The sequence below is a fragment of the Anomaloglossus baeobatrachus genome, chromosome 3 (genome assembly GCF_048569485.1).
Source record: "Anomaloglossus baeobatrachus isolate aAnoBae1 chromosome 3, aAnoBae1.hap1, whole genome shotgun sequence".
Classification (NCBI taxonomy): Eukaryota; Metazoa; Chordata; class Amphibia; order Anura; family Aromobatidae; genus Anomaloglossus; species Anomaloglossus baeobatrachus.
Window position 1 is genome coordinate 44,399,901 of NC_134355.1, and position 22,175 is coordinate 44,422,075.

The following is a 22,175-nucleotide window of genomic DNA, read 5'->3' on the forward strand; positions in this document are numbered from 1 at the left end:
GTTTGGGCACCCTGCACTGCGGATTCCAATCCCCAGCTGCCTAGTTGTACCTGGCTGGACTCAAAAATTTCGGCGAAGCCCATGTCATTTTTTTTTTTAATTATTTCATGAAATTCATGAAAAAAAAGGGCTCTATATTTTTGGTTCCCAGCCGGGTACAAATAGGCAGCTGGGGGTTGGGGGCAGCCATACCTGCCTGCTGTACCTGGCTAGCGTACAAAAAATATGGCGAAGCCCACGTAATTTTTTTAAAAACGTTTTTCAGGCAAAAACCTTTATTAAAAAAAAAAAGCTTCCCTGGATTTCTATTGCCAGTGAAAGTAACACCAAGCAGCGGGGGTTAGCAGCCAGTAGCTGCTTGGGTTACCCTTAGCAATAGAAAATGCAGCAGGAGCCCACAAACAATGTGATTTTTTGTTTTTTTATTTTTAATTTTTTAAAAAAAAAATCGACATGGGCTTCGCCCATCACGCACCAGAGCATTTTACTGCTCATTCATCCCAAGTAATCAGATGACTCCAGTGTCGGCCGATTACTTGTTCTGTGTCCCCCCTGCATCCATCGCAGCGTGTACAGGCTGTGAGGTCACCTGAGTTCAGTCCAGCACTTGAGTCAGCTGATCTGAACTCAGCTGAACTCCAGCCTGCACACGCTGCGATGGATGCAGGGGGACACAGAACAAGTAAGGTCTAAGCCACACGGCGAGAAAAACAGTGCGAGTGGAGTGCGATAAAACATGTGTGTCAGCACACATGAGCGATTATTTTCTCAGGCCTAATTGGACCGAGAAACCAATCGCAGCATGCTGCAATTGTAATGCAAGACTCTCTCTTTTACCCATTCAAGTGTATGGGGTGAGAGAAAAATCGCACTGCACTTGCGGTACATCGGTGGACTACGGAGGAGAGAGGGAGAGAAATCCCTTCCACCCCTCCTCAGTGCTGGCCCACCCCTCGAGTGCCGGACCGCTCCCCACAGCTGAGGTCTGCTCGCACAGTCGGACCTCAGTTGCAGGGACACACGCATGACACTTAGCTCTGCTGTACTGAGCGTGAGCCGAGTGTAATGCAAGGGGATCGCAGTAATCCCCGTGTGGCTCCAGCCTAATCGTCCGACACTTGAGTCAGCTGATCTGAACTCAGCTGAACTCCTGTACACACAGCCCGCACACGGTCACATGTGATCGGAAGCAGGCAGTGACTGCTGTTAAGGCTACATTCACATGACCGTTTTGTTTTTGCGGGTAGCAAAAAACGGTCCTTTTTTTTCACGGATGCATCCGTGTGGCATCCGTGTGACAGCTGCGTGCCTTCCGTTTTTTTTGCGGACCGCAAAAAATGGAAGCAGCAAGAAAGATAAATAGATGAGTAGATATAGAGATGGATAGATAGATATAGAGATAGAGGGATGAATGAATGGAGGGATGGATAGATGAGAAAGACATATATAATGTCCCACCTCCCTGCATATTCTAAGCTGGCCCCCTTTTGTGACTTTCATGTGGCACTAAGGTGCTTAGTCTTGTATTTAGCCAAAAAATAAATAAATAATAAAAAAAAACATGCGGTCCCCCTATCTTTTGTAGCCAGCTAGGGTAAAGCAAACGGCTGCAGCCTGCAAACCACAGCTGGCAGCTTCACCTTGGCTGGTAATCCAAAACAGAGGGCACCCCACGCTGTTATTTTAAATAAATAATTTAAAACAAAAAACACGGGGTCCCCCGAAATTGGATCACCAGACAAGGTAAAGCGGACAGCTGTGGTCTGGTATTCTCAGACTAGGGAGGTTCACCGTTATTGGACTCTCCCCAGCCTAAACATAGCAGGCTGCAGCCGCCCCAGAAATAGCGCATCCATTAGATGTGCCAGTCCTGGTGCTTTTCCCAGCTCATCCCGTTGCCCTGGTGCGGTGGCAAACGGGGTAATATATGTGGTTAATAACAGATGTGTAATGTCACCTGGCATCAAGCCCTGGGGTTAGTGATGTCAGGCGTGTATCAGATACCCGACATCACAAACCCAGGCAGTAATAAAAAAAAAAAAAAAGACAACAAACACATTTTTATTTGGAAAAACACTCCCCATCACATTCCCTCTTTCACCAATTTATTAGAAAGAAAAACAAATCCAGGTCTGGTGTAATACAAGGGGGTCCCACGACGATCCATACCATAGTCAATGTCCCAGTCAATGAAGAACAGAATGTTCCCTATTTGCTGGGAGAGCCGTGCAGTGACCTGAGCTAACATCAATAGGCCAGCCCAGGTCACTGCAGGGCATGACGAGTGCTGCTATCAGGAGGTTAGCGAGGCATATTACCTGTGATGATCGCTGAACTCCTGACAGCAGCGCTGTCACCGAGTTCAATGACCGCCGCCTTCACAAACCAAGTATCGCAAGCGGCCCGTGACGTCACCACTAGTCACAGTCTCGGGTCGACAGCAAGAGGTGATGTGACAAGTGGCGGGCATAGAAGGCAGTGACGACCGCTGACGTCAGGAGGGCAGGACTTCATCACCGTAGGTAATGAACTTACTAACCTCCTGACGGCAGCGCTTGTCATCCCCGCGGCTGCTGACACTGGAGTGTGGGCCGCTGCTGACACTGCTGAGCGGGCAGCCGCGGGGCTGGGGCTGGAGCGGGACACTGACTGCACGGGCACCCGACGGAAGTCACACGGAAGTGCTTCCGTGTTGCTTCCGGGAATTTTGCGGACCCATTGACTTGTATTGAGTCACGGTTCGTTATTACGGAACAGAATAGGACATGTTCCATAATAACGGAGCGGACATACGGCATCCGATGTGTTTTATTTTTTTGTAGGATCGGATGCACATGGAAGTGCTACCGTGTACCATCCGATCCTACACAAAAGACATTTATGGTCCTGTCTGTGGGTCCGCAAAGAAGGGAATTTTGTTTACTTACCGTAAATTCCTTTTTTTCTAGCTCCTATTGGGAGACCCAGACAATTGGGTGTATAGCTTCTGCCTCCGGAGGCCACACAAAGTTATTACACTTTAAAAAGTGTAACCCCTCCCCTCTGCTATACACCCTCCCGTGCATCACGGGCCCATCAGTTTTGGTGCCAAAGCAGGAAGGAGGAAACTTATAAATTGGTCTAAGGTAAATTCAATCCGAAGGATGTTCGGAGAACTGAAACCATGAACCAAAAGAACAATTCAACATGAACAACATGTGTACACAAAAGAACAACAGCCCGAAGGGAACAGGGGCGGGAGCTGGGTCTCCCAATAGGAGCTAGAAGAAAAGGAATTTACGGTAAGTAAACAAAATTCCCTTCTTCTTTGTCGCTCCATTGGGAGACCCAGACAATTGGGATGTCCAAAAGCAATCCCTGGGTGGGTAAAGAATACCTCGATAAAAAAGAGCCGAAAAAACGGCCCCTTCTTACAGGTGGGCCACTGCCGCCTGAAGGACTCGCCTACCTAGGCTGGCGTCTGCCGAAGCATAGGCATGCACCTGATAGTGTTTTGTAAAGGTGTGCAGACTCGACCAGGTAGCCGCCTGACACACCTGCTGAGCCGTAGCCTGGTGCCGCAATGCCCAGGACGCACCTACAGCTCTGGTAGAATGGGCTTTCAGCCCTGAAGGAATCGGAAGCCCAGACGAACGGTAGGCTTCAAGAATCGGTTCCTTGATCCACCTAGCCAAGGTTGACTTGGAAGCCTGCGACCCCTTACGCTGGCCAGCGACAAGGACAAAGAGCGCATCAGAACGGCGCAGGGGCGCCGTGCGTGAAATGTAGAGCCTGAGTGCTCTCACGAGATCTAACAAGTGCAAATCCTTTTCACATTGGTGAACTGGATGAGGGCAAAAAGAAGGTAAGGAGATATCCTGATTGAGATGAAACGGGGATACCACCTTGGGGAGAAATTCCGGGCAAACACAAAACACATGTAGACGGGACATAAATTCCAATAATCGCCAGGACAGTAAAGGACCCCTTCATTCAGGAGGTCACGCTGGCTAGCACCAGAAAAAGGGAAAATGCACGTCCCTAGTATATAGCAATTAATACTGCCTATTGTAACAGTCAGATTGTATATAAATATCCAATCTAGATTGGTTTGAAACAGTCAAATAGTGTATGAATAACCAATCCGGATTTAGAAGGTGCAACCAGGGAATGGCCAAACGAACCCTATAAAGGCCCTGCCTTGCCGCGGAGGTTGGCACCCTAAACCTAAGCGCTGTGGCGCCCCCACTCAACGAAGACTCACCCTGCTTTCCCTTCGCTGGTCTTATTGTGCAGCTAGTCTGGGAAGGAGGAAGTGAGGGACGGTTGCACTTTGCAGAAAATACTCAGGGGAGCTCTCATACAATCATAACAATAGAACAGTCTTAAATTAAATAGTATAAGACTATTGGTGTGCCAATTTTTTAAGCTTTATAAATACTGTTGGTATGGTCCACTTGTAACACTCTATACTATTTAATTTAAGACTGTTCTATTGTTATGATTGTATGAGAGCTCCCCTGAGTATTTTCTGCAAAGTGCAACCGTCCCTCACTTCCTCCTTCCCAGACTAGCTGCACAATAAGACCAGCGAAGGGAAAGCAGGGTGAGTCTTCGTTGAGTGGGGGCGCCACAGCGCTTAGGTTTAGGGTGCCAACCTCCGCGGCAAGGCAGGGCCTTTATAGGGTTCGTTTGGCCATACCCTGGTTGCACCTTCTAAATCCGGATTGGTTATTCATACACTATTTGACTGTTTCAAACCAATCTAGATTGGATATTTATATACAATCTGACTGTTACAATAGGCAGTATTAATTGCTATATACTAGGGACGTGCATTTTCCCTTTTTCTGGTGCTAGCCAGCGTGACCTCCTGAATGAAGGGGTCCTTTACTGTCCTGGCGGTTATTGGAATTTATGTCCCGTCTACATGTGTTTTGTGTTTGTTTGGGGTATGTTTTAACAAGCATTAAATAAAATATAAAGTATTTTTAAAGGGGTTTTTTGGTCCTTTGGTCTATACACTTGATCCCTCCCCTACATATAAGTTTCTTTTGGTCTTTTGGAGAAATTCCGGGACCGGACGCAGAACCACCTTATCCTGGTGAAACACCAGGAAGGGGGCTTTGCATGACAGCGCTGCTAGCTCAGACACTCTCCGAAGTGATGTGACTGCCACTAGGAAGGCCACCTTCTGCGAAAGGCGAGATAGAGAGACATCCCGCATCGGCTCGAAAGGTGGCTTCTGGAGAGCCGTCAGCACCCTGTTAAGATCCCAGGGTTCTAGCGGACGCTTGTAAGGTGGAACTATGTGGAAACCCCCTGCAGGAACGTGCGGACCTGCGGAAGCCTGGCTAGACGCTTTTGAAAAAACACGGAAAGCGCCGATACTTGTCCCTTGAGAGAGCCGAGAGACAAGCCCTTGTCCATTCCGGATTGAAGGAAGGAAAGAAAAGTGGGCAAGGCAAACGGCCAGGGAGTGAAACCCTGATCAGAGCACCAGGATAAGAAGATCCTCCAAGTCCTGTGGTAGATCTTGGCGGACGTTGGTTTCCTGGCCTGTCTCATGGTGGCAATGACATCTTGAGATAACCCTGATGACGCTAGGAGCCAGGACTCAATGGCCACACAGTCAGGTTGAGGGCCGCAGAATTCAGATGGAAAAATGGCCCTTGAGACAGCAAGTCTGGTCGGTCTGGGAGTGCCCACGGTTGACCCACCGTGAGGTGCCACAGATCCGGGTACCACGATCTCCTCGGCCAGTCTGGAGCGACGAGGATGGCGCGACTGCAGTCGGACCTGATCTTTCGTAATACTCTGGGCAGCAGTGCCAGAGGAGGAAATACATAAGGCAGTCGAAACTGCGACCAGTCCTGAACTAACGCGTCTGCCGCCAGAGCTCTGTGATCTTTGGACCGAGCCATGAATGCCGGGACTTTGTTGTTGTGCCGAGACGCCATTAGATCGACGTCCGGCGTTCCCCAGCGGCAACAGATCTCCCGAAACACGTCCGGGTGAAGAGACCATTCCCCTGCGTCCATGCCCTGGCGACTGAGAAAATCTGCTTCCCAGTTTTCTACGCCCGGGATGTGAACTGCGGAGATGGTGGAGGCTGTGGCTTCCGCCCACAGCAGAATCCGCTGAACTTCTCGGAAGGCTCGACGACTGCGTGTGCCGCCCTGGTGGTTGATGTACGCAACCGCCGTGGCGTTGTCCGACTGTATTCGGATCTGCCTGCCCTCCAGCCACCGCTGGAACGCCTTTAGGGCCAGATACACTGCCCTTATCTCCAGAACGTTGATCTGAAGGGAGGACTCTGTCGGAGTCCAGGTTCCCTGAGCCCTGTGGTGGAGGAAGACCGCTCCCCACCCTGACAGACTCGCGTCCGTCGTGACCACAGCCCAGGATGGGGGCAAGAAGGATTTTCCTTTCGACAAGGAAGTGGGAAGAAGCCACCACTGAAGAGAGGTCTTGGCTGTCCGTGACAGCGAAACGTTCCTGTCTAGGGACGTCGGCCTCTTGTCCCATTTGCGGAGGATGTCCCATTGAAGTGGACGCAGATGAAACTGCGCAAAAGGAACTGCCTCCATTGCTGCCACCATCTTCCCTAGGAAGTGCATGAGGCGCCTCAAGGGGTGTGACTGACCCCGAAGAAGAGATTGTACCCCTGTCTGTAGTGAACGCTGTTTGTCCAGCGGGAGCTTCACTATCGCTGAAAGGGTATGAAACTCCATCCCGAGGTAAGTCAGCGATTGGGTCGGTGTCAAATTTGACTTTGGGAAATTGATGATCCACCCGAACCTCTGGAGAGTCTCCAGAGTGACGGTCAGGCTGTGTTGGCATGCCACCCTGGAGGGTGCCTTGACTAGAAGATCGTCTAAGTAAGGGATCACCGAGTGGCCCTGAGAGTGTAGGACCGCCACCACTGCTGCCATGACCTTGGTGAAGACCCGTGGGGCTGTCGCCAGGCCGAATGGCAGCGCCACGAACTGAAGGTGTTCGTCCTTGATGGCGAAACGCAGAAAGCGGTGATGCTCGGGAGCGATCGGCACATGGAGATAAGCATCTTTGATGTCGATTGATGCTAGGAAGTCTCCTTGTGACATCGAGGCGATGACTGAGCGGAGAGATTCCATCCGAAACCTTCTGGTGCTCACATGCTTGTTGAGCAGCTTGAGGTCTAGAACGGGACGGAATGATCCGTCCTTTTTTGGCACCACGAACAAGTTGGAGTAGAAGCCGTGACCATGTTCCTGAGGTGGAACGGGAATCACCACTCCTTCTGCCTTCAGAGTGTTTACCGCCTGAAAAAGTGCATCGGCTCGCTCGGGAGGCGGAGATGTTCTGAAGAAACGATTCGGAGGACGAGAACTGAGCTCTATCCTGTAACCGTGAGACAGAATGTCTCTCACCCATCGGTCTTGGACATGTGGCCACCAGGCGTCGCAAAAGCGGAAGAGCCTGCCACCGACCGAGGATGCGGTTTGTGGAGACCGAAAGTCATGAGGCCGCCTTGGGGGCGGCTCCTCCGGCGGTCTTTTTAGGACGTGACTTAGACCGCCATGCAGAAGAGTTGCTCTGGCCCTTCTGTGACCTGTGGGACGTGGAGGAATGGGACCTGGCTGAGGGCCGAAAGGACTGAAACCTCGGTTGAATCTTTCGCTGCTGAGGTCTGTTCGGTTTAGACTGGGGTAAGGACGAGTCCTTTCCCTTGGATTGCTTGATAATTTCGTCCAATTGCTCGCCAAACAAGCGGTCGCCGGAAAATGGCAAACCGGTTAAGAACTTCTTGGAAGCAGAGTCTGCCTTCCATTCGCGTAGCCACATGGCCCTGCGGACTGCCACCGAATTGGCGGATGCTACCGCTGTACGGCTCACCGAGTCGAGGACAGCGTTCATGGCGTAGGACGAAAAAGCCGACGCCTGAGAAGTCAAAGACACGACCTGCGGAGTAGCAGCGCGTGTGACCTCATTAATCTCAGACAGACAAGCTGAGATAGCTTGGAGCGCCCACACGGCTGCAAATGCTGGAGCAATTGGCTTCATAGATGGATTTCATCAGGAGCTCTATTTGCCTGTCAGTGGCATCTTTGAGCGATGAGCCATCTGCCACTGATACCACGGATCTAGCCGCCAGCCTAGAGACTGGAGGATCCACCTTGGGACACTGAGCCCAACCCTTAACTACGTCAGGTGGGAAGGGGTAACGTGTGTCATTAAGGTGCTTAGTAAAGCGCTTGTCCGGATATGCTCTGTGCTTCTGGACAGCATCCCTGAAGTTAGAGTGATCGAAAAAAGCACTCCTTGTACGTTTGGGAAACCTAAACTGGTGTTTCTCCTGTTGTGAAGCTGACTCTTCAACAGGTGGAGTTGGAGGAGGAAGTTCTAGCACCTGGTTAATGGACGCTATAAGGTCATTTACAATGGCGTCTCATTCAGGTGTATCAAGATTGAGAGCACCGTCAGGATCAGAGCCCTGAGCTGCAACCTCCGCCTCATCCTCCAGGGAGTCCTCATGCTGAGACCCTGAGCAGCGTGATGAAGTGGATGAAGGTCCCCAGCGAGCCCGCTTAGACGGTCTGTGACTGCGGTCCGAGTCGGAGTCCTCCCCGTGGGACCTATGTGTCACCTCAGGAGCAGTTTGCTGCTCCAACCGAGGGGGGCCTGGGGTCAATGATTCAACAGTGCCCGGGGCCTGTGTTACCGGTCTGGACTGCAAAGCTTCAAGTATCTTAGCAGACCATTTGTCCATAGACTGAGCCATGGATTGTGAAAGGGACTCAGAAAGTTTCTCAGCCAACACTGCAAACTCTGTCCCTGCCACCTGGACAGTGGCAGCCGGTGGTTCTACCTGAGCCGAGGGTCCCACCAGTGCCTGAGGCTCCGGCTGAGTGAGTGTCACAGGGGCCGAGCATTGCACACAATGAGGGTAGATGGAACCTGCAGGTAACATAGCCGCACAAGAGGTACAAGTTGCAAAATAAGCCTGTGCCTTGGCACCCTTGCTTTTTGCAGACGACATGCTGTTATCTCCTCTTAGCAAACAGTGAGGGTATATAGCCAAGCAAATACTGCGGCCGAGCAGAGCAAATGTATACCCAATATGGATATATATATATATACACTGCGGCACCCAGGGGGGCCAGCACCTGTAACAGGTGCGGCTTACCGACCGCGCTCAGCGGTTGTGTGTCCACCAGATTCCCTGCCTGGGCCTCCCAGAGTTGTGGAGCTCTATCTGAAGTTCTCCTCCGGCAGCAGCGATGATAACAATGGTTGCCAGCGTTCTGAGAGGAGGAGGGAGCCGTGGGCGTGCCTCAGAAAGTGCGGGAATCTGGTGCCCCACGGTGCTCAGTGAGTGGGGAGGAGGATACTAAGTATGCTCCAGCCCTCACCGCTGACGTTCAGTCTAGCGTCCCGCCCTTGCCCCTGACTGGCAGGCCCGGGGGCGGGAAAATGCGGTACTAGGCCGCAAAAGCCGGGGACTCGATTTATAAGCGCGGCCGGCAAACAGGCGCGGTCGGCGCGGTAGTCCCGTCGACCCCAAACACAGAGCAGCTGCTGCAGCGTCCGATCTACAGGCGCTCTATGCGCCGTCCCCAAGGGGACACAGAGTACCTCAGAGAAGCAGGGCCTTGTCCCTGATGACATCCAGTCTCCTGTCCGTCAGGTTCCCACAGGGGCTGCGGAGGGAGCCCGGTCCCAGTGCCTGGTGACCGGTTAGGATCCCACTTCTCCCAGAGCCCCTAAGGGATGGGGATGGGGAAGGATAACGGCATGTGGCTCCAGCCTTTGTACCCGCAATGGGTACCTCAACCTTAACAGCACCGCCGACCAAAGTGGGGTGAGAAGGGAGCATGCCGGGGGCCCTGGGGCCCTCTTGTCTTCCATCCGATAAAGTCAGCAGCTGCTGCTGACTAAAATGTGGAGCTTGCGTGAATGTGTGCCTCCTTCAACACAAAGCATAAAACTGATGGGCCCGTGAAGCACGGGAGGGTGTATAGCAGAGGGGAGGGGTTACACTTTTTAAAGTGTAATAACTTTGTGTGGCCTCCGGAGGCAGAAGCTATACACCCAATTGTCTGGGTCTCCCAATGGAGCGACAAAGAAAAAACAGGAACTGACTAGGACAAACGGAACGGTCATGTGAAGGAACCCACCTGCAGCCATTGCAGCGTGTGCGGGCTGTGAGATCAGGAGTCAGCTGACTCCAGCGCCGGCCGATAAATTCTGTGTCCCGCTGCAGAAGCATCCGGTAAAATAACGGTTGCATGCGCTGCACATTTAATCCACAGGATCCGGTCATATGCGGTTTGCGGATGATACGGACGACACACAGACTAGGCAAGAGGGAAAAAAGCAATCTCATCACTCCGTCACTTTTTTTTCCCCAATTATTTTTTTCACATGTTGCGCCGGCTAATAATCATAATTTCTGTACACACACACACACACATACACACACTCACATTATACACACACTCACACACACTTTCTTCCCCTGGTTGTGCAGAGCTGGCAGCTTCGGATGTCTCTGTGTGATTTCTCTCAGTGCATCCACACAAGGAAGAGGCAGGGAGGAGGGTTTGGTCGGAGAGCAGAGTGGGTGTATTAGACACAATGGGTGTGTTAGATAAGCTAGACACCGCCCTAGAGCCACAAAGAATTCTGGGACTTGTAGGAACTAAACCCAGGAAGTCAGAAGAGGGATTAACCCCATCAGAGCTGGAGCCAGCAATGAAGATGTGCTGCTAGAGCACAATAAAAGGTAATTTTGCTGAAAAAACATAATAGATGTGTTGAGGGGCACATATTAGCAAGATTTATCAGGAAAAAAAAAATCAGTTTTGGTAACTGGACAACTTCTTTAATGTTACTTGAGGGTTCACCATATCTATAAGAAACGATTTTAGTTCAAGCAATCGCTCAGTCATTAAATAAGTGCTGCCTCACCGAGTGGCTTGATCAACAATTGCCCCTTTCCCAGCACATCTCTTCAAGATGGAATCAATTTTAGGGCTTCTGGGGGCAATAACCAACTTCCTCACTTTTCCAATTAGATTTCCAGCATGTCCGCCCAGTTTTACACATCCGGCTTCTCGCCGGTTTGTCGGATGCGGCGCACGCCAGTACAGTACGATACAGTACAGTGGCAGCGCCGCAACTTCCGGGTCACATGCTCCGGTCGTATGACAGCATGTGACCGGCGTTTGTCGCGCTGCCACTGTACTGTATACACTGTACTGGAGTATTTGCCGCATCCGCCAAACCGGTGAAAAGCCGGATGTGTGACACCGGGGTCCCTCTTGGAGACTCTCACTTATTGCCAGCTGCAGCGTGTGCACAACACAGCGCATGTGATGAATATGAAAGTGTTTTGAAGCAGCTTCAACAAGATCATCTCATCCTAAAGTATCATTTTGCTGTTCTTCTGTTGTAATATCTGTTTGTTCCTGAGCAGCACTGTGGCTCCATCTCGCACATACTGATTCCTAAATCTTCTCCTAGCTGTTGTTCATTACTCTCATTCATCAGTTTAATTGTACTTATGTTTGCAGCATTGTCCGTTACAATGGCAAGAACCTGTTCTTTTTTGCGTTCCTAATCTTGCAGAACTTTTTCCACTAAGGCCTGGAGAAACTGGCCGGTGTGATGAGCTTTACTATCTTTTACTGCCAGTGTCGTGCTAACAATTTCTTTCTTGTTACAAACATATCGAACATTGATGGCAAAATAATTCAGTGACATGCAGTAACTCTGGCATCGCAGCAAAGGCAATGGGTGAAAAGATAGGACATTCAGACACAGCGTTTTGTGAGGATCCTCACAAAGAATGAGCAGTCAGTTTGTGTGGCCTTTTTCTAATCTGCTTTTGCTATTGAGAACATTATTTATGAGCTCAAAAATCTTTCAGGTGATGCGGTTTTTTAAAAAGCTGATCTGCTTTTGCAGCTGAAAAACGTATCCTCACAAAACGCAGCAAAAACGCTGTGTGTGAATGTAGCCTTAGATCAGGAATAGAACAGACATTTATAGGACATTTCATAACTTTCCCAAATTCCTATGAAAAAATATTCAGCACATTCTGCATTGCACTACTGTCCCCAATTTATTATATATTTTAGGAGTCGGAGTCGGAGCATTTTATACCGACTCCACCAAAATGAGCTCCGACTCAGACTCCACAGCCCTGCTGGTAACCTAGGTAGTGCACATTAACCTATAAAGTTAAAAATCTCCCTTTTCCAGATAACATTTTTAATAAGAGGTAAACTGCAAAGTTCACGTACTTAAGAATAACCCTTTAACATTATATCCACACTAATAAAATTGACAATATCATAGAGTCATCATTTCATGATTTCCATTTTTATTTTTGCCATATTTAAAAAGACAGAAAGGAGGGGGGGGGGAAGAAAAGAAAATTAACCGGATTCCCCCACCCCCCCCTGTATTTACACATTTAATACATTTACTTGGGGTGTTGGAGGTGGTTTAGGACAAAAGGTATAATAATAAGAAACGACAAAGCTTAAATGTATAAAGTCCACAGTTACCATCACACCGTTGTCATTCATTTATAATTACAGACGAGTCTGCAACATTTTGCAAACTCCGATTTTACCATATTGAAAGACCTGTAATAGACAATGACTCTGGGCAACAAGTTATCTTACATTTTGCCGAACAGAAATGAGAAAATCATCACATAAGTGCACTTTCTATAATTAAAATGTAAAAAAATTAATACAGAAATGAAAAAAAAAAAAAAAATTACAATGACCTATCTATTGATAAGTCTATAAAAAGTCTAACTACTAAGTGCCAATGCAATAAATAATAATAAAAAAATAAAATACACACACCTGAATCCCTGCTCTGTAAGGGAAACGTAAGTCCGTAAACTAGTAACACAGCTGACAATTCATAATAGACGGTCACATACAAGACGACAAGGACGGTACGACATCAAGGTAAATACAGCAAATAAATAAAGAACATGGTATATCTAGCATGATCTCTTCTACACACGTATGGGGATATCTGCAAGCCAAAAACACAATGTACCGAGACTCGGCCAGGAATGGGAAGGGAAGTTTAGATCAGTTCAAAAGTTTTCAAAAAGGTTAGAAAAAAAAAATCACAATGTACACATACAAATAAAAATGAAATATTACTGCATATATTTAAAAACTTCACTTTTTAGACACGGGGAGAAGAAATCCCGAAAATACAATTTTTGGGAACATGATAAAATTAAACTATAATCGATTGTGATAAAAAATAAAAAAAGTATCAAAAAGGGTTGTAAACTGCAACATCCATCAGGATGAAACTTTTGTTTGTACTGTGTGGTAGTGCTGGTCATACACGAGACAGCGGTCAGCTATTCGCCGGTCTGTTGGCTCTCCGTCCGTCGGCTATCCGTCTGTTGGCTCTCCGTCCGTCGGCTATCCGTCTGTTGGCTCTCCGTCCGTCGGCTATCCGTCTGTTGGCTCCCCGTCCGTCGGCTATCCGTCTGTTGGCTCCCCGTCCGTCGGCTATCCGTCTGTTGGCTCCCCGTCCGTCGGCTATCCGTCTGTTGGCTCCCCGTCCGTCAGCTCTCCGTCCGTCGACTCCCCGTTCGTCGGCTCGCTGTCCATCATCTATCCGTCCGTCCGCTCGTTCTCCGTCAACTTTCCGTCCGTCGGCTAGCTGTCTGTCACCTTTACGGCCGTCGGCTAGCTGTCTGTCACCTTTACGGCCGTCGGCTATCTTTCCCCCTCCCCCCGACTTTGTCATGCACAAGAACATCTGACTGTTTTCAATGACTGAAAGAATAAACCGCTACCAGATACTTCTCAAAGCAACTTATCTCTCTTGAAAAGAGAAGGATCGGGTTTGAAATTCTAAGGGTATGTTCACACTGAGGTTTTTTTTTAGTTAAAAGAACATGAGATTTTCAAGCAGAAACAACTTTAGGAAACCTTTTTTTTTTTTGGAGTCTTTCTTTTCCTGAAGTGTTCTTTGCAGGCTTTTGATTTTATAGTGTTTAGTTTACGGAGGTTTCCTTCATTATCTTCTTCAAACAAGTGATATACACTTTTTTTTTTTCTAGCAGGAATTTAGGGAAAACAAAAACCTCTAAAACTCGCCATATGAACAGCAAAATGATTTGCCATGGAAATGAATTGAAAGAGTTTGTGGAGAGAATCAGCTACAAAAAAAACAAAAAAACCCCACTCCTAAAATAAAAAACTCAGCATGATCATATTTTAAAGGGCATGTGTACACAGTTTTTTTTCCTTAGGAGCTTTTAAAGCAGAAAACTGAGCAAACTCCTCAAATCTTAAGAGTTTTGGCTTCAAAAACTCAGCAAAAAAACTCATTCATACAGCCTATCATCTTGATCCTTCTCTTCCCCCGACGTTATTTGTCGGGGAAGAGTTGGGAGGTCCCCATACACATTGGATGGGTCCTACCCTGGAGGGTTCAGCTGACTTGCCTAATGTGTATAAAGATTTTTATAAACCTATAGGCTAAAAAACTATATATGTGTATAGGGACCTTTAAGTGTCTGCAGATTGATGGTTCAGCTAACGCTGAGATTTCCTGCTGTGAGAGGGGTAGAGAGATCTGCATCATTCACTGTTTAGACACAGAGCTGCTCAGACTACACTCCATGAGATACTGGAAAAAGAACAAAGCAAAAAAAAACAAAACAATTTTCCATAGAATGTTTCTTTTTTTTCTTCTAAGTTTACAACCTCTGTAAAAATGTAGAGCTCAAAAAGGGACAAGTGAAGACATGGACTGATCATCTGTACACAGCGGAGGTCATATTATTGGTGGAATCAACATTCACAAAACACATCATCACTGAGATACGAGACAAATGGCTAAAATGCCTGATGGTCGCCATCACTGCATGTAGGCGAAATAACCAGAAGGTTGGTACGGAGACTGCATCTCGCCAAGCTAAATACTTACAGATCACCGACATATGTGATTTATTGCATATGGTCGGCAAATAAATGCCGAAATATGACACACAGTAACACATAACGGATGAGTCTTAATGTGGAGAACACTTTGGTTTACAGAATGCTTATGTCGGACTATATAGATATATGTATATAAAAAGCTTCCAATACATTCTGGATCATTTTAGTGTATAGTACACAGTCTTTTTTTTTTTTTTTTTTTTTTTAAATAATGTCTGGTTTTCATGATCTTCTTTAGACGAAGCGATACTCTGATTTGTGAATGGCTCCGAGACTCCTCTCATAAAAAGGAAAAAAAAAAAAAAAAGTTCCAGGATTAATGGAGTAATTTACATCAATGCATTGCCGGCTGCGGTTCAGTCTGAATCCCAATAAGAGATGTCGGCTGCTGGCCGGAACCTGTGGTCGCCGCCGGCCTTGGGTTTAGACGAGGAGGCAAAGAGCTAGCTGGGCGAATTAACGGAGGCGGTGGCTGGTTGAGGGTCGGCCTTGGCTGGACGAATCGGGCTTGCTGCTGAAGAGGCGGCGGCTGCCGATGTAAGGCTGGAGCAGCCGGAAGCGTCGGCCGAAGAAGAGGCGGCGGCTGATTCAAGGTCGTTACCGAAGCCGTCGGTGCCGGGGCTACAGACTGGGCTGGAGGAGACTGGCCGGTGGGTGGTGCCGTCTGGCTGCTCTGGGTCTAAAAAAGGAAACAAAAACGGAGATCAACCCAAGACCATTACGCCAACGGGTCTCCTTACACGAAGAGTATAAATAGAGTTCCAATCATTCTATATAAAATTCTAGACATATTCAATGGTACCAGAGTTATTGTTGAATGCTACCTTTTATCATCTATTCGCATTTTATCAGTAAATTTAGAGAAAAAAAAATTAAAAAAAAAAAATAAAACAAAAAATCTCAACCGAATACTGTGGATACACAAACACACCTCATCCTCTTCATCAGTGCTCTTTCCTGATGGGACATGAGAAGTGTTTTTTGTGTCATCCCCTAAGGTAGAAGCATCACCATTAGAGGCCTGGGTTCCTTGTTCTGCTTCCCATTCCTGCAATACCTCCTCTAAGTTAAACCGACGCCTGTAGTTTACAAAGAAGTTCTTCACTTGACCAACAGTCTTGTTGCCAATTACATCTGCAATAGCTTGAAAATCTTTACCATATTTGCGGACACCTGGAAGGCAAAGTACAATATTCACCAAAGACGATCCACTCATGCGGAGCTTTGTATGTCAACATATCTGCAAGGACAGCGCGGCCTACAGGGGAGGTTGGATGGGGGCAATACCCTAAAGGTTTTGTTACGTATGTGGAATCGGTGGCAGCTTATTCGACACATAGGAGGGAAAATACATTATACCAGGACACAAACCAATATGGTCCAGCCATAATAAAATGGATATGCATTCAGAAAAAAAATATAATCATCCTTTAACTGCAAAATCTTTATTTACTTCTTAAAGCCTACCTAAAAGTTTCTCGAGACTTGGACGGCACGTTAAACGTTTCCTACGGAGAAGCTATTGGAAGACACCTACGCCGATTCAGAAGTAGAAGACTTCTCCTGACTATTTCAATCCTTAGGGCTCTTCTTCACTGATTTATGACTAAAGACCACATCAAATGCGCTGTGAAAAGCCTGTAAAAGCCAAACTGTACAAAATGTTTTACGAAACCCAGTGGCAAAAATGATTTTTTTTTTTACCCGAAAAATACATATTTTATTATTTTAACTTAAGTATATGTAAAAAATAAATATATACACGGCTCTCTCCTGGTTCTCCTCTCTGACGGCTCCTTCACTGTATCTTTTGCCGGCTCTTCTTCCTCCGCTCTTCTCGGGGTTCCTCAGAGTTCAGTCCTAGGGACCCCTTCTCTTCTTTCCATACACTGCCCCTTACCGGACAAAACCATCAGCAGATTTGGTTTTCAGCACCTTCTCTATACTGATAACACCCAATTATATTCAGAGTCTCCTGACGTCACCTCCACCTTACTATAAAATACCAGCGATTGTCCGCTGTCTCCAACATCATGTCCTCCCTCCGTCTGAAACTCTCCAAAGCAGAACTTCTCGTGTTTCCCCCCTCTACTAACAGATATTGAAATTAGATTGGGTGGTTCAACCACAACTCTCAAGGAGCACGCTCTGTCTTGGGGTCCTATATCTGGCACAAAACTTTCCTTTATTCCCTATATCCAATTGCTCACTTACTTACGTCACTTTCATCTTAAAAACATATGTAGAATTCAACCTTTTCTCACCCTTTAAACCAGAGGTCTCAAACATGTGGCCCCTCAGGCTGCTTCTTGCGGACCGTAGGTAAGTACCACCCTTGACTATTGCGGGCGGTGTAGGGGCCGTAATCACGGCTTTATTTCAGATGAACGTTTTACCGGCGCTGTGCAGAGTCAAGCTGTGTCTGCATTATTCCAACGGCAGCCGTTGACCAATCAGAGGCAAGTAGCTGATGTGTATGAGGTCACCTGCTTGAATCGGATTGGCCGATGGCTGCCACTGGAATAGTGCAGAGAGCGCTTGACTCTGGCGCGGGTGGCGGCAAAACGTTCATCTGAATTTTAGATGAAACACTGACCGTGGCCGCAATCACCAAGGGGGAGCTCATACCTGCTGGCTGCGAGAAGCAGGGAAGAGGACGCCGAGGGAACGGAGGACAGGTGAGAAGAATGTGTATGTGTTTAATGGCACAATAGGGGACCAGGATGGGACATTGCTACAAGAAGAGGATCAGTAAAAGGAGACTTTACTACAAGAAGAGACCTTACATGGGCACATTAGTCAAAGGGGACAAGGTTGGGCACATTACTACAGGATGGGGTCAAGGATGGGGATTTTTTTAGTACAAAAAGGACAAAAAGGGGGCACATTCTGAAAAGGGGACAAGGATGTCCACATTACTACAGGATGGGGGCAAGGATGGGCACATTTGTAAAAGGGGACAAGGATGGGCACAATTGTAAAAGGAATAAGGATGGGAGCATTACTACAAGATGGGCACAATTGTAAAAGGAATAAAAATGGGTACATTACTACAGGATGGGCACAATTGTAAAAGGAATAAGGATTGGCGCATTACTACAAGATGGGGGGGGGGGGGGGGGGGGGGGGACGAGGATGTGAACATTACTAGAAGAAAGGGAACAGGATGGGGGAATTTACTATAAGATGTCGGCCAAAATTACTGTATGGTGCTCATTGTAAAACTATAACTATAAAATGTAAAAAAAAAAAAAAAAAAAAAATGAATTTTTTTTTTACCATCAAAAATGTAATTTATTTATTTATTTATTTTTTTAAAAAAGTGCATGTTTGTTTTAACGAACAAGCAAAAAAATATTCAAAATCAGTGATCCAAAAGGTGTAGAGAGAAAAAAAAGGTACCAATAAAAATGTCATTTTGTCCTAAAATCAATGAGGCCCCCCAAATTATTATTTTTTTCTATGTGCGGCCCATATACCCAGCCAAGTTTGAGACCCCTGCTCTAATCTGAAAAAAACTCTGTTTCTCGTATTCATTCTCATCTGGACTACTGCAATTCTCTACTGATCGGTCTCCCTATAACCAAACTTTTCCGTCTCAAATCCATCCCGAATGATGCAGTTGGAGTCATATTTTTGTCCAGCCACTTCACTGATGTCCCCACTTGTGCCAGTCATTGCACTGGTTATCTTTCCACTAAAGATTACAATACAAACTTATTTGTTTCCCCCACAAAGCTCTCTAGTTCTGCACCACCCTAACCCTACATCACCTCCCTCATTTCTGTCTATCATCCTACCGGACCTCTCCGTTGTGCTACTGATTTAATACTAAATCCTCCATAATCTGAACATTGCACCTCTGTCTCAAACTCTTCTCTCATGCTGCGCCACAATTTTGGAATGCACTACCCCAGACCATCTGACTAATACCGGGCCCCCACGTTTTTAAGCCAGCTTTAAATACACATCTCTTTAGACAAGCCTAATACCTAAACCCACCAACCTAACGCTCCCCTTAGATCGGGGCTGATGACCAGATCAGGCAGCTTTATATGAAAACCCCTATAAATTATAATGATGGCCAGACTATACATGAGAGGCACTTTTTACCTATTGAGTCCTGCCATTTCCTTACAAAATGTAGCTTGTGGACAGAAACCTCACTCCCTCTGTATAGTGCCTTGCAAAAGTATTCACCCCCTTGGATTTTTACCAATTTTGTTACATTTCAACCTGTGCTTGAATATTTTTGTGATCTGGTGTGTGTGTGTGTGTGTGTGTGTGTGTGTGTGTGTGTGTGTGTGTGAGATGCGATGCGTCAGCACTAAATTGTCTAAGTTGGGGAAGTGAAATGAGAAAAATATAGGCAAAAACTAAATTTATAAAATAAATAAAAATTGTCATGTGCATATGTATTCACCTCTTTTGCTATGAAGTCCCTAAACATTTCTGGTGCAAGTAATAACCTTCATAAATCACATGCTTAGTGAGAGGAAGTTCACCTGTGTGCAAGTGTCCCAGGGTCTGTCAGTACATACACAGCTTTACTGAAAGGCCATAGAGGCTACAACACCATTAACAAGAGGCCCCAGTAACCAAACACTATGAAGACCAAGGAGATCCCCAAACAACACCATGAGGACCAAGGAGATCTCCAAACAACACCATGAGGACCAAGGAGATCTCCAAACAACACCATGAGGACCAAGGAGATCTCCAAACAACACCATGAGGACCAAGGAGATCTCCAAACAACACCATGAGGACCAAGACAATCTCCTAACAACACCATGAAGACCAAGGAGCTCTCCAAACAACACCATGAAGACCAAGGAGCTCTCCAAACAACACCATGAAGACCAAGGAGCTCTCCAAACAACACCATGAAGACCAAGGAGCTCTCCAAACAACACCATGAAGACCAAGGAGATCTCTAAACAACACTGTGGAGACCAAGGAAATCTCCAAACACCAAAATGAAGTCTAAGAAGATCACCTAACAAGTCAGAGACAAAGAAGTACAAGTTAGGTTCCAATAAATAACCCAATCTTTGATGATCGCCCGAAGCACCATCAAATCCATTATCTTCAAATGGAAAGAACATGGAACTACAAACCTGCCAAGAGACGGCCGCCCACTAAAACTCAGAGTCACCAATGGTGACCCTGAAGGAGTTGCAAAGTTCCCAAGCAGAGACTGGAGTATTTACCCATATGCCCACAGTAAGCCGTACACTCCATAGAGCTGATCTTTATGGTAGATGTTTGGTCAGAAAAAAAGCCTTTACTTACAGCAAAAAAACTGGAAGGCTCGTTTTGATTTTGCCAAAAGACATTGTAGGAGACTCCCCTAATGTATGGAGAAAGGTACTATGGGCAGAGGAGACCAAAACTGATCTTTTTGACCACCAAAGTGAAGGCTATGTCTGGGGCCAAGCCATCACAGCTCATCACTCCAAGAATACCATCCCCACAGTGAAACATGGTGGTGGCAGGAATAAAATTATTATTTGGTAATATTATACTATACTATATACGGTAATCTTAAAAATTAACAACCCTTGTAGCTAAGTATACATGTTTTTGGAGAAAAATGCCTGAATGCTATCCTCTGTGTACAGCCAACTTTACGCCTCCATCTTGACTCGTGCATTTCTCTCATCCTGACCTGATTCTATCTAAACGTTCATTACACCGCATCGACTGGAGTCACCCAATTACGCACAAATAAAAATCTGCAGACAATCTTTATCCAATTTTGACAGCTTGCAAACCCCCCCCCCCCAAAAAAACCCATGGCTGTGACCATTGAAATCCAATATAGAGCAGGTCTGGATGAGCGGGAGAGAACACGCTCTGCTTATGGCTTGTTCGTCAGCAATAGTCTCATTTTCTTTTTAATTAGCAAGGAAGCTGCTTGTGTAACGGATATCTGATGGAGACTGACGGCCAAGGTCAGATCTATTTTATTCTCTCAATGGAAAGGAAAAAAGGCAGACAATTCAAGATTTGGTTAAAAAGAATCAAATTAAGGAGTAATGTGACGCACGTCCGCTTGTCTACAGCACCGGGAAACCACAAAAATAAACGAGGGTCCTGATAGGAATCAGACTGAATCATCCCAACTAGAGCATTTCGTCTGTGTGCGATGTATTGGGCCCATTACCGGGAACATTCTCCTTCCTCTTGGCCTCAGTTGCCTCGATATCCGTGCACTGAGGGGGAATGGGGTCTTTTTGGACCTTTTGCTTAGTGATCAGGGAGGGTGACCTCAGTAGGGCCCACAGTGATCAGACGGTTACCACCAGATTTCTACGGTCCATAAATAATGCCCTAACTGCAGTGATAGTAAGCGCATACGTTCTGAGATTCGCACTACGGATCCAATAACCCCTTCTTGCCGCAACCAATAATTGTTTTTTAGGCTTTTGTTTTTTCCTCCCTTTCATCAAAGGGCAATAAACGTTTCTTAGATTTTTCCGCCAACATAACCTTGAGGGTTTGGTTATTGCGGGACGAGTGGTATTCAATGGCACTGCAGTATATAGCAAAGAATGAAGAACTTATTTGAAGCCAGCTTAAAGGGGTTGTCCGGCCGTCTGCAGTCACTGTACTGCAGTACCCAGACCGGTTATTAAACTTGGGATTATTCAGTTAGGAAAAACGAAGGCTTAAGGGCGACTTATTACAATGTACAAATATATGAGGGGACATTGCAGAGACCTTTCTAATGACCTTTTTACACCAAGGCCTATGGGAACAAGGGGGAATCCACTACATCTAATCACAGATGCATATTATTTACTGTAAGAGCAGTGAGACTATGCATTATTTAACGAAAAAGCAAGACTATGCATTCTTTACTGTAAGAGCAGTGAGACTATGCATTCTTTACTGTAAGAGCAGTGGACTATGCATTCTTTACTGTAAGAGCAGTGAGACTATGCATTCTTTACTGTAAAAGCAAGGAGACTATGGATTCTTTACTGTAAAAGCAAGGAGACTATGGATTATTTACTGTAAAAGCAGTGAGACTATGCATTCTTTACTGTAAGATTAGTGAGACTATGCATTCTTTACTGTAAAATCAGTGAGACTATGGATTCTTTACTGCAAAAGTAAGGAGACTATGGATTCTTTACTGCAAAAGTAAGGAGACTATGGATTCTTTACTGCAAAAGTAAGGAGACTATGGATTCTTTACTGTAA

At 46.5% G+C, this 22,175-nt stretch overlaps 1 protein-coding gene across 1 annotated transcript in view; it reads right to left on the reverse strand.

Annotated features, from left to right (window-relative positions):
* Nucleotides 1-12,332: 12,332 nt before the first annotated feature.
* The window catches only part of RCOR3 (REST corepressor 3), a 130,562-nt gene continuing 120,719 nt past the window's right edge, over nucleotides 12,333-22,175 (reverse strand). The window contains exons 11-12 of the mRNA XM_075339162.1: nucleotides 15,895-16,136; nucleotides 12,333-15,642 (exon numbers count right to left, since the gene is read on the reverse strand). Of these exons, the coding sequence (XP_075195277.1) occupies nucleotides 15,298-15,642; nucleotides 15,895-16,136 (587 nt within the window). The 3' untranslated portion in view covers nucleotides 12,333-15,297. The remainder of the gene's footprint in view (nucleotides 15,643-15,894; nucleotides 16,137-22,175) is intronic.